General features: G+C 40.4%; 1 protein-coding gene across 1 annotated transcript in view; it reads right to left on the bottom strand.

The window, feature by feature from the left end:
* Positions 1-10,378: 10,378 nt before the first annotated feature.
* Positions 10,379-12,564, bottom strand: part of Gstcd (glutathione S-transferase C-terminal domain containing) — a 104,209-nt gene continuing 102,023 nt past the window's right edge. The window contains exon 11 of the mRNA XM_059266275.1: positions 10,379-10,639. Coding sequence (XP_059122258.1) covers positions 10,503-10,639 — 137 coding nt within the window. The 3' untranslated portion in view covers positions 10,379-10,502. The remainder of the gene's footprint in view (positions 10,640-12,564) is intronic.

Below are 12,564 nucleotides of genomic sequence, written 5' to 3' on the forward strand. Positions count from 1 at the left end.
CAGAACAGCTACAATATTAAACATAAAGGTTAGGCAGTGGTAGCATTCTAGCATTCTAGAGGCAGAGATCCACGTGGATCTCTGTGAATTCAAAGCCATACTGGAAACAGCCAGGCATCATGACACATGCCTTTAATCCCAGGAAGTGATGACAGAAAGCAGAAAGGTATATAAGGTGTGAAAACCAGGAACTAGAGCCTGGCTAAGCTTTTAGGCTTTTAGCAACAGTTCAGCTGAGATCCATTCGGATGAAGACACAGAGGCTTCCAGTCTGGGAAACAGGATCAGCTGAGGAAATGGCAAGGTGAGGTGGCTGTGGCTGGTTCTGTCTCTTTGATCTTTCAGTGTTCACCCCATACCTGGCTATGAGTTTGTTTTTATTAATAAGACCTTTTAAGATTTGTACTACACCATACCTCCTAATCCTTCTCAAACAGTTCCACCAACCAAGGACCAGGTATTCAAATGTATGAGCCTATGGAGAGCCACTCTCATTCAAATCACACCTGACATCTTTTGTATATTATCAGTATATTTCTAAAATTGGTTGTTGAAAAGTGCTCTTTTTGATATATGCAGCAAAATCCTCCAAGGTCTACAGCAATGTGTGTAGAAATTCTATATGGTAAATATTTATACATTTAAAAGTCACTGAAAGAAAAAAGCTTGCAGTACCTTGCTGACGGCTGCCAGCAAAGCCTTCATAAAGAATAAACACTGGCCAGGCGGTGGTGGCACACACCTGTAATCCCAGCACTCAGGAGGCAGAGGCAGGTGGATCTCTGTGAGTTCGAGGCCAGCCTGGGCTACATAACTAGTCCAGGATAGGCTCCAAAGCTACAGAGAAACCCTGTCTCGAAAAACCAAACCAAACAAAACAAAACCCACTGTCAGTTTAACCTGATCTATTAGGATGAAAGGCCCAGGTAGACTGAAGAAGAGAGATCTAATTTATCTTGGCTCTAGGAAGTTTAGGTTATTTAATGTATTAGGCAATAAATTTAGAAAATATGATTCAGACAGTGACTATTAGATTAGAACACAAATTCCTAGAGTGTAATAAAAATACAAGATTTTTTTTCAAAGTCAGCTAGCTGCCTAGCTTTAAAATTTATAACTAATCTAAATAAAGAAATGAAGAAATCAACCCAGAAAATGTCCCAAGAAAAATGCAACTTTAAAAAGAGATTCCAGAAGAAATGGAAAATCCAAATATACTAACAACTACCAAGGAAACAATACAGTTTAAGTCTAATTCCTATACTCCTAGCCTAAATATCTAGGATGGCTTTACAGGTCAGTGAATCGGGCATTAAAGAAAGACAGTCCAAGTCTCAAGGGATGGTTTAGAGGTTAAGAGCACTGGCTGCTTTTCTAGAAACCATGAGTTCAGTTCCCAGCACCCGCATAGCAGCTCACAACTGCCTGTAACTCTAGTTCCAAGGGATCTGATGGGCACCCAGGAACACACATGGTGCACAGACATACATGTGAAATAAAATAACAAATTTTAAAAGGGACAGATAATCCCCATCTTAAAAAAATGTTTTTCTTAAATGGTGCTAGAACAACCTCATTGTTGTAGACATCATTAACAGACTAGGATAATACCAGAAAGCCAAGTCAAGCCTGTGAATAAAGATAAAATCAGGAATAAAATACTAGAAATGGGCCAAACTTATCTTGAACAATTCAAGGACAATTTAACATGGAGAAAGTCTGCTGTCAAATTAGCCCCATGGAACTACTAAAAAGGAGAAAACCAGATGATTGTTTCAATGTGTATATTTTAAAAAATTGCTGAAATTCCCAAACTATTCATTGTAAAATTACTCATATGTAGAATGTTCAGGAATCACACTGAACACTGCTAAAATGCCATTTCTTTCTCCAGTCACTCCTACTCAAAAAAAAAAAAATAAAAGCCTTTTTCTGGAGCATGACAAGCAGGTCCTAATTTTGGATAGAAGAGCAAATGGCCAAGACCAGCAAAGACTATTTTAAGAAAGAACAAGGCAAGGTTGCTGTCTGTTAGTTACCAAGACTAATGGTGTTAGTAATTACAGGAGTAATTGACAATAATTATTCTGTTCAGCTCACTTATGAGTTCAGTAATGCATCCAAGATTCGTGGCTAAGGAGATGGTAGACACTGTTTTTGGAATGAAAGAGAACCTTAGAAATACTTGGACTTAGGAAACAAGATGTAAACATTAATATTAAAACTGTCCACTCTAATGGGAACTTGATTACCATCATACTAACAATAATAATGGGGAACACAAGTTAAAAAGTAACATATTGAACTGCTTTCTAATAGAAAGCAAGGAAAGTTGATTCATAGTTATTATGCTCTTCCACAGTCATGTGTTTACGATACAATGGAAATGTAGTACTTAACAGCTACACAGGCTATTTCCAGTCACACAATTCTAGAAATAATCCAATGACGCTCTCTTAGGGCTAGACAAAAGGGGACATGGAGCTATGTCACTGAACTAAACCTTCTCCCCCTCCATTTCATTCCCCCGCCCATCCCACACATAGATGCTTTCTCAAAGCAATGGGCTGCTCTTAATTCAGCAACAAACATGCCTCCAAATAGTTAGTTAAGAACCTCCAGAAAGAATGTCATTATCCCTCCTTGCATTTCACCTGTACTGACCTTTGGATGTAGTGGATGCCAGTCTCAGATCTAATGGAACAAGTTTTTAGTTCCATTACACATAACATAAATTGCTCAATGATTTATGAAAGATGTAATATGAATAATAGGTTTGAGTCAAGGAAATAAATACACAATCATTTACAAAATTTTACTGCAGTAAACCGGATTATGTACAAAATTCACCACTATTATATATAGTAAATTCTTAGTTATGTATGCCAACCATATTGTGGAGATTTTTACCCCTAAGTTGTTTTTTCTTGTATATCCAAGAAGTTCTATCTTATTTTTCTCATTATCAAGAAAAAAATAAAGGTGTTCTGAGCATAATATGTACGGTATTCCTAAAATACAGTTACCTGTTATTGTCAGATAACAGAACTAACTGTTCAAGGCACAGCAGGAAACTTGTCTTGGGGACCTCGAGCCTCTGCAGAGGCCCCCACCTCTACTGAGATGCAGCCAGATGCCTGGTTATCCCTCATGTGAGGAGTGGACTCCTCTCATTGAAGAGAGATTGTGACACATCTCTGTGTATTCTACATCCCATGTTTTATTTCCTTGATGGTAATTTGGAATCTCTTATCACTGGCTACTCATAAGCAACTGGCTTGAACCATGCTCTTTATCAGGACAGGTTCACAATGGCGAACACCAAAGGAACATTTGTGGAGATGTTTCTCTCTTCACTTTGGCTTTAGCTTATTTTGTCTTTCCTCTACAAGCAGGGAACATGTCTGTCCAGTGTCCTCTTCATAAAAATGATTGAGATGATATAACAAAGTAACTATCACCCCTTATCTTCTTTAGAATGGGACTGTATTGATATATTTTAAGGACATTAGACAACAACCACCCAAATGTAAACTGAAACATGAAATACACATGAAGTAATGCTTAAATATATTTTCGTGTTTCCCTACCAGGGAAGGGATTAGAATACATTGCTCACTTTATATTTATGGAGTTCCTACTATGTGCTGGATACTAATTTAAGTACTGTAGCTATAATCCTGGATTCTAAATGAGACAGTGTAAAGCTAAGATTCTAGTGAGAGAGTTATCACAATTATACACTTAAACTCATTGACAGTCAGCTAGTAGAATCAATGGGCTGCAAGTTTTGTGGGAGACTTTGTCTCCAAAAACAAGGTGGAGAGCAATTGAGGAAGACACTCATCATAGACCTATGTCCTATACAAACATGCATGTGTGTTTGCATGCACACATGTAAACACCCATACTAACATGTACATACATTCCACATACGTGTGCATACACGCACATATTCCTTTTATAAATATTAAAACCAGGTTTTAATACTTGGCTAATTTTCTAATTTTTAAGATTCACAGGTTTTGAAGACATGAGGGAATCATTGAGAGAAGCTGGGGTGTAACATCGTAAGAGGCTATTGGTGAAGGCACAGCCATAGCTGTGGTAAAAGCCCTGGGATTGAGGAGTCATGGAGAGAAGTCGAGACTTGGCACCACCTAGCCAGGTCAGAGTCCCTGCAGAGAGCCCAGGGGAGGCTTGTGAGAAGAGTCAGCCCTGTTGCGGTGGAGACCCCAGCTTTTTGGAGATGCCAGCACATGGGACCACAACCAAAGAGCAGCAGCCAGCTGTGGAGTGGAGCCAGACTGATCCTGGGAGATGAACTATGTGTGCCGTGGTGGCAGAGCCTGAGGAAAGGAACTAGCTGTTCAGGCAAGGATCATGAGTGGGTCCCAGGCATTAAGAACTTAACTTTTCACAAGGTTGAACTTTGCCTTCGTTTGTCCCTTGTGGAGTAAGGAAGTATTCTGCTTATTTTGATTTTATAGGCACCCACAGTTGATTCTGAACCTTTAAAGGGAGTTTTAGAAAGGCTGGATATTTTAGAGGCTTGAACTTTGAAAGAGACTGAACTTTTAAAAGTATTTGAATTTTAAAGACCATGGGACTTTTGAAATTACCCTCATAGATCTCATATTGCAGAGAAACCCTGGAAATGTGAAGAATATGGCACAGCTTGTTCTATTCTTAGTGATTTTTGTGTGTTTATGTGCAGGAGTGCAGGTGCTCTCAGAGGCCAGAGGAGGGCACTGTATTCCCCCAGCCGGAGTTAGGAGCATTTTTGAGCTGCCCAGTGTTGATACAGGGACCCAAACTAAGTTCTTCAAGAACAGTACATGCTTTTAAAAGATAAGCTGTTTCTCCAGCCCCTGTATCACACTTTCTTTGTCCTAACTACTTCTCAGGAACATAACTCTATTGGAAAGTTCTGTTCATTGCAATTTTCTTGAACCATGAGACTAAATATTTAATTATCACTTTATTATTTTGCCTGTGGGTTCTGAAAATATTTTGATTTCCTGTATGACTGAAACGTGTCTTCCAGAAAAGATGAAGTAGCCTAGCTATTACAGCTGCAGCCAACTTGCTTCTTCTCTGTGTCGGCCCCTGAAGTCAATGAAAGACAAGCTAGCTCTGTTGGAAGACACAGACGGAGGGGGAGCAGCTTTGGGTGAGATCAGGTCACTTGCTGAGATTATTGTCATTGCAACCATCTTCCTCTTGCTCCCAGCTCCTTTTACTTGTCCTGGATGAGAAAGAGTCTTGGCCATTCTTTTCATTATGACAAAAATTATTTTAAAAGAGCAATCACAGCACCAATATCTATTACCACCCACAACCATCCCAGGTGAATGTCATGCTGAGAACAAGTGTGGGAGCTCAGTGGGGCCCCTTCCTTCCTTTATTTTTTTGTTTTTCCCTCTATAATTACTATATGAGCTTTCGATCTAGGAAAGGAACGGGTGCCTGGAGTCACCTGAGGACTGAAGAGATTCCTTGGATAGTAGGAATTCTGTAGCAGGCTCCTCAGCTCCAGAGAAGATGGAAAAGACTTCTTTCAGAAAATAAGAATGAGTTTGCCCTAGTAGAAGGGTAAAAGATTGCTTTGGGTAGTGAGAACAGCTCAAGGCTAACAGCATCACATCCACAAATAAATATAAATTTCTCTACAGTAGAAATGAGAAAATTTTACCAAGTAATTAAAGGAGACCTAAAAATATGGAAACCTTTGCCTTATATTCACGTTTATAGAGCCAATATTAACATGTTCAGTGTCCACAAATGATCTTGTAAGATCAGTACTAAATCTCCCAATAGTTCTTTTTAGAAGGTTTAAAAAGAAATTGAGAAGTTAATTCTGAGGTTTTTGTAGAAACACAATAGTTCTAAAGCAGCCAAAGCAATGAAAAATTGTGAAAAAAAAAAACCCCACCTGATTTTCAGATTTTTCTATAAAGTTTTGACAATTAAACAAAATAACCATCAGATTAGTGGATTCAGAATTAGACCCCAAACATCCACAAGCACTGCTTTCCAGAAAAGGCACAGTGTCAACTCAACAAGGAAAGGGTTTTCAAAAGTGGTGTTGAAGGGCTGGAGTATGCCGAGTTGGCGGAACATTTACTTAGTATGCACGAACCCTTGGGTTCCATACTCAGCTCCATCTTAACTGGATATGGCCGCACACACCTGTAGTCCCAACACTTGGGAAGTGGAGATATGAGGATTAGAAGCTCAAGGTCATCTCCAACCATACAGCAAACTTGAGGCCAGCCAAAGCTACATGTGATTCTATCTAAAAACAGAACAAAGCAAATGGTGCCGAAATGATATACTCTACCAAATACACCTATTTCTACAGACAATGATTTGACATGACACATGGAGAGGTCGAGCTGTGGTGATATTGTGTTCCCCAATATATTGTGCACCTTAATAAACTTATCTGGGGTCAGAGAACAGAATAGCCGCTAGATAGACATAGAGGCCAGAAAATGGTGGCACACACACCTTTAATCCTAGCTTTCTGGAAGCAGAGATCCATTTGGATCTCTGAGAGTTCAAAGCCACACTGGAAACAGCCAGGCATGGTGACTCAGAAAGCAGAAAGGTATATAAGGCGTGAAACCAGGAACTAGAGGCTGGTTAAGCTTTTAGGCTTTTAGCAGCAGTTCAGCTGAGATCCATTCGGATGAGGACTCAAGGCTTCCAGTTTGAGGAAACAGGATCGGCTGAGAAGCTGGTGAGGTGAGGTTACCTGTGGCTTGTTCTGTTTCTCTGATCTTTCAGCACTCACCCCAGTACCTGGCCTCGGGTTTGTTTTTATTAATAAGACCATTTAAGATTCGTGCTACATCGAGCTGGTGCCTAACTTGAGGCTTCACCATCCTGCTGACTAGTTAAGTGTTCATGATACTGGAAGGTACTCTGCTCACCATCAGAGGAGAAAGCTAAGCACCAGTCCAGATACAAATCTACAGATCTGCAGTCTACCGTGGTGACCTGCCTGCAGATATGCTGGTGTAATAGCAGCACAAACGTTATGGGAAGAACCAACTACTCTCTGATTGGATTTAAGGCCTACTACACAAAATGACACTTGCGGGCTGCGAGAATATTATAGAGATTCAGCTGTACATTAAAGCTATACCTAGAAATTTCAAGGCATTTTTCTAGAGGAACCCATTTATCAAGGAATATTTAGTGTTACTCATTTTTTAATATTTCAGCTGTCTTTTGCTATGAAATTCTTGTGGGCCCATATACTACTAGACCATATTGGCAAACAGTATAAGCTTCTCACACTGATCCACTAGCAGAGCCTAGGAGACAGGCAGGGCTGTGGATGCATAGCTTTGCTTCTTGTGCAAATGAAACTCAGACCATCCCTTGCCTTCAGGCCTAGAAGCATTGCAGAGAGATTGACTGAGGACAGCAGGGCTTTTTGCATAACCAGGTGCAGTGGAATTCCAGAGGCAGGCAGAGAGTCATGTGGCCAGGAAAGAAAACAAGGAGAGTTTCTGTAGATGGTAAGGAAGAATGGCTCAGGATGAGGAGTGAGGAGCAAGGAAAAGTTTCTTGTAGATTGTCGGTGAATCAGATCAGGAGAAGAGAAGAGGAAGGAAAGATGGAGGATGAAGGAACAGGGGACGAAGATGAGATCGAAAGTGTAAGGGCTTAGTTATTACTAGGGCTATGAGGGGACAGAAAAAGTAGGTGCAGAGAGGAACTGAGAGTCAGAACTGTATAGACTGAATTTTGTCTTAGAGAAATAAAGCAATGGACAAAAGAACTTTGGTGTACCCAGATTGTTTTCCCTCAGATTACCCTCCTTCCCCCACTGGTTGTCTTCCCCAGGACTCTGGGAGGAATCTTCTCAGGGCAGGGACTCAGGAAAATTCCATTACCTGACACTGGCTGGGTGGCTGTGAACCTTGGACTGGATAGACCACAGGCCTAGGGGAAAACCGAATACTATTGTGCTGCTAACTGAGCATTGTGATAAAATGATCCTAATGACACTACTATACCCACAGAGCAGTCTTTGCTCAGCCATCATCAGAGAAGCTTCTGATTGCAGTGGATGGGAACTAACACAGAGCCCCACAACTGGACAATGTGCAGAGACTGAGAGATTTTGGAACACACAGTTCTTAATGGGAAGTCGTCATCAAACTCCTTCTCTCAGGGCACAGGGAGCTATGGGAAGAGGAAGTGGAAAGGTTCTAAGAGCCAGAGAGGATGGGTAACTTCAACAAAACAATGTCTTCCAGACACAACAGGACTGATGCACAGATGCCCTCAAAGAGTAGCAGTATGCACAGTTTCAAGCCAGATGAGGCTCTCAAAATTGGGGAGTGGACGTAGGCTCCCACCCCTAATGAAGAAGCCATCTGCAATCGACATTTGTTTTCTCCAGTGGAGTTTCACTGAGCATATTAACCACACTTAAGGGTAGGCCCTTCGGTGGTTTGAATAGGAATGACCCCCACAGACACACATTTGAATGCTTGGCCCATAGGGAGTGGCACTATTAGGAGGTGTGGCCTTGTTGGAGGAAGTACGTTACTGTGGGGGCGGGCTTTGACGTCTCAGAGTCAGCTCAGGCCAGGCCTTGTGGAGTACTCAACTTTTGTCTGTGGATCAACTCTCAGCTCCTCTCTAGCACTATGTTTGCCCCCATGCTTCCTGCCATGCTGGTAATGGACTAAACCTCTGAAACTGTAAGCCAGCCCTAATTAAATGTTTCCTTTATAAGAGTTGCTGTGGTCGCAGTGTCTCTTCACAGCAATAGAAATCCTAACTCAGACAGGCCCCATACCCAGCAGTAGAAGGACAACACAAATCAAACTCAATCAGATTTTTGTAGACATTTTGTCTCATGTTGCTTTGTTTGGGCATTTTTGTTTTTACAATTTTTGGGGGATTATAATTTGATTACAACAATTCTCCTTTCCTTCCTCCAAACCCTTCTATATACCCCCCTCTGCTCTCCTTTAAATTTATGTCCTCTATTTTTAACTAAGCTTTTTTTTTTTGTCTTATTGGTCTTCTGCTTGTATATTATAGTTTCCAATATTTTTGTGTTTTTGCTTCTCTCTGTTTCTTTTTGTTTATTCTAATTTTTTGTTTGTCTGTCTTCTAAAGAGAGAAAGTGGTGGAGTTGGGTGGATGTGGTGGGAAGGATCTGGGAGGAGTCAGGGAAGGGAACCATGATCAGAATATATTATATGAAAGTTTTTCAATTAAATAAAATAACAATAAAAATCTATGTATTATATAGTATGCAAATTATGTCTCAATTTAAAAAAGAAGTGGAGTAAGCTGTAGTTACAGGTACCAATGTATAAAGCACTTAGGCCTGATAATTATTTCTCATCTTAAATATATCTCATAAAACTGCAAAGTTTCCTTTCTGTCCTTATTGTCTTATAAATTATTCCTGTATTTAAAAGCACAGTAACAGCCAAATAAAGTCCTTAAGGTCTTCTGCTTCAGATATGAAAATATCAAGATAAATAAACAATCAACTCAAATACTCTGGTCATAAAGTTAGGAGCAGCACAGGTGAGGGCTGTCTGTGTCTGTCATTAAAAAGCTGGCTGCTGCCAAGAGCATGTAGGCAGACAGCACCATTCAAATGAGTTTTCAGAGTCTGCACACCATACTCCAGTATAAGGCCACATGTTGTGCTATGACACGCAGAACTTGGCTCTTCTAGATAGCTCTCCTTTGATAGGCAAAGCAATGGACCGCATGTAATTCATTCTTGTATTTTCAGAAAAACCCAGGCCAGGGTCTTGAAAACCATAGATCTCAGTATTTGTTAATTATATGCTTGAATTAAATAATGAATATATTTACTATTTAGTGAAAATTTATATCTAAACTTTACTTTTATAAGTGTATTTTAGTGCAGTTGACTTACAAATTTTCACATGAAGTGTTTAAACCAGCAATAATCTCATTTGATAATTTATGGGACATATACTTGAAAGGAGTATACTCCATGATACACAATTTCAGCCAACTTCAGATTTAAAAAAAGTCACACCACATTTACCATTCTAGGTTTAAAAAAAATAAACTATAGAAAAGGTACATTGTTTTTTAAAACTATAAAAAGCACAACCGCCTTTGAGTTTAGTTTTGATCATGATGTGTGAATATCTGAAGATTATAAAATGAAGGCTTCGAGGACATAACTTGTATTGACTATCCCACGGATACAATCAGGCAGATGTGTGAGGAAATTGTCCGCTGATGGAACCCTGGCTAGTGAGACTGATTCTTCTGGCAGCTGAGGCTTCAGGGGATCCCCTCTAGGAAGCCCGTCATCCTTTTGCATACACAGTAAGTGTCCCTCTTCCAAGAGTCCCTGTAACTTTGGACAGGCTCGAGATGCTCAACGCCACTTCCAGTAGCACACCGAGAACTCCCTGCATGCCCTGGGCTTTCATCAGGAAGCCAGTGACTAACGTAAGAGTGAGTGCTTCATTCTAAATGGGGACGCCCACAATCATGTTGTTCTTGGGAGAGCAGCTCTCTGGCTCCATAGATATCACTTGGACAGAGTAGCCACGTTCTTCTGCTGAGGTGGCACGGTCCATATCCACCAGGCACATGCACTGCTTCCCTGAAACAGAGTAAATGCATCTTGAGACACCTTCACCAGCGACAGCATTTCCATGCATACACAGGAATTCAGTGACAACATCCATCAGTACTGTGGAAAAGGCCATGTTCCCCTAAGTACAGCCTACTTTAAGCTCAGCTTTTGACTAGTGTGAAGGCACACTTCAGTTTTATCTTGGCGAGTAATTTACAAAAGGCTAACTTTTAAATATGTATTGATAAGTATATCCCAAATGGCAACTGCACATTCTACTTCATACTTTGGGCAAAATCCATTTTATAGGATTTTTAGAGGATTTTATAATTGTTCTGCATTCCTAGAGTCACATTATTAGTGATATTCTAAAAACCTGTCTCTGGGAATATCTAAAGTGATATACTGACAAAGGGCCATCTGAAACACATGTCACTTTTCTATCTGGAGTTTTATAGGACTATGAAGAAATAAGAAATGCAAAGTATGTGAGAAAATGCTTAACCATGTGCTAGTTATTTTGGGCAGAAATGTAATGCTGAGTATAATTACCCTTATTTTCAGGCCTCACCTCATTAAGATACTGGTTTTCTATTTCCTTTGCAATGTTTGAGAAACAAAAGAGGAAACCTGACTGGCAAGCAAGCAGCTTATTTTATTTATTTATTTTTTTTGGAAGTACAAATTTAAAATGTCAAAAGTAGATGAGGAAGAAAAGTGACTTGAGGTTTACTACAGTAAAGCCATTACTCGCTTTTACAATCTGAACTGTTCTACAGTCAATATCTAAGGTTTTCATTGTCTTGAAAGAGGTTACTGGCTGCGGAATCTCACTTCTTCCATTTTCCTTTGATAATTATAGAAATGCTTAAACATGCTTTTACAATACGGTAGCTTAGCTGGAGTCTGCTGCAGTGAAGTGATGTCAGCCATGAGGACACATCACTGAAACAGCAAACCTCCTGCGTAAAATAGGGGACTCTCACAGACAAAACAAAAACAGAGAAAGATGAAATTAGCACTAAGAATAAACAAGAGACTCCGATTCACAAGGCTGGTATTATACACGTCCTTAAAAGGACTCACACTGGGAAGATTAAGCGTGTTAGAAACTGATACAAAAGAGGTATCTAGAGTTCCATTTAGAAAATAATCACCTCCTCACCAACAGCTACAGGGCTGGTCTCCTTCTTCCTTTAAGACGTGGAAATGAAACATTCCCCGTCAGAACGGGATGCTCTGCATTCCTTCATGACCCACCCTGGGTTTACAAGGCAGCTCATTGACTCTTGGCTTCAATCCCAGTACAGTTCATTTTTCCTTTTTCATCTTGTAGAAGAACCTCATATTTTCCCATGTTAAGTGTCAATACAACTGAAATTCAGTTGTTGGCAACCTACCTTTTGGGGGTTGGTAAATTTTCTAAAAATGTTCATTAAATATGGAAGTGGCAAGATCTGTGAGAAGCTGGCTTTGTCTGAAGCCCTATCCTGCCCCTGCTCTTCAGCAATCGTGCCAGATATTCTTCTGCTCCAACCCTGGCAATTTCCCTTCCAGTCACTGCTCTCACTTGACACTTAAAACTCATACTGACCATGATCACTGAATCTATCCACTATACCAATCTTGACTCCATTGATCTCTATGCTTTGAATGTGTTCAAAGCACATGTTGGAAACTTAATCCCCAGTCCAAGTGTGCTAGGATGTGAGCCTGTCGGAGCCACAATTAGGCCATTAGTACGAGGTGGATGCAGGCTATTACTGAAGGGTGGGCTCACTATTGTGAGTGGGGGTTTCTTACGAAGGGACTAGTCTAGCCCTATCTCATGAAAGCATTCCCTCCATTGCCTGCTGGTGCTATTTTTGTGCTCTCCCACTCACTCTGATCTGCCCTTCTCTCTTGGCATTTGATCCCTTCTACAATGGTGTGACTGCAAGAAGACTCTCATC

This window comes from Peromyscus eremicus, chromosome 6 (genome assembly GCF_949786415.1).
Source record: "Peromyscus eremicus chromosome 6, PerEre_H2_v1, whole genome shotgun sequence".
Classification (NCBI taxonomy): Eukaryota; Metazoa; Chordata; class Mammalia; order Rodentia; family Cricetidae; genus Peromyscus; species Peromyscus eremicus.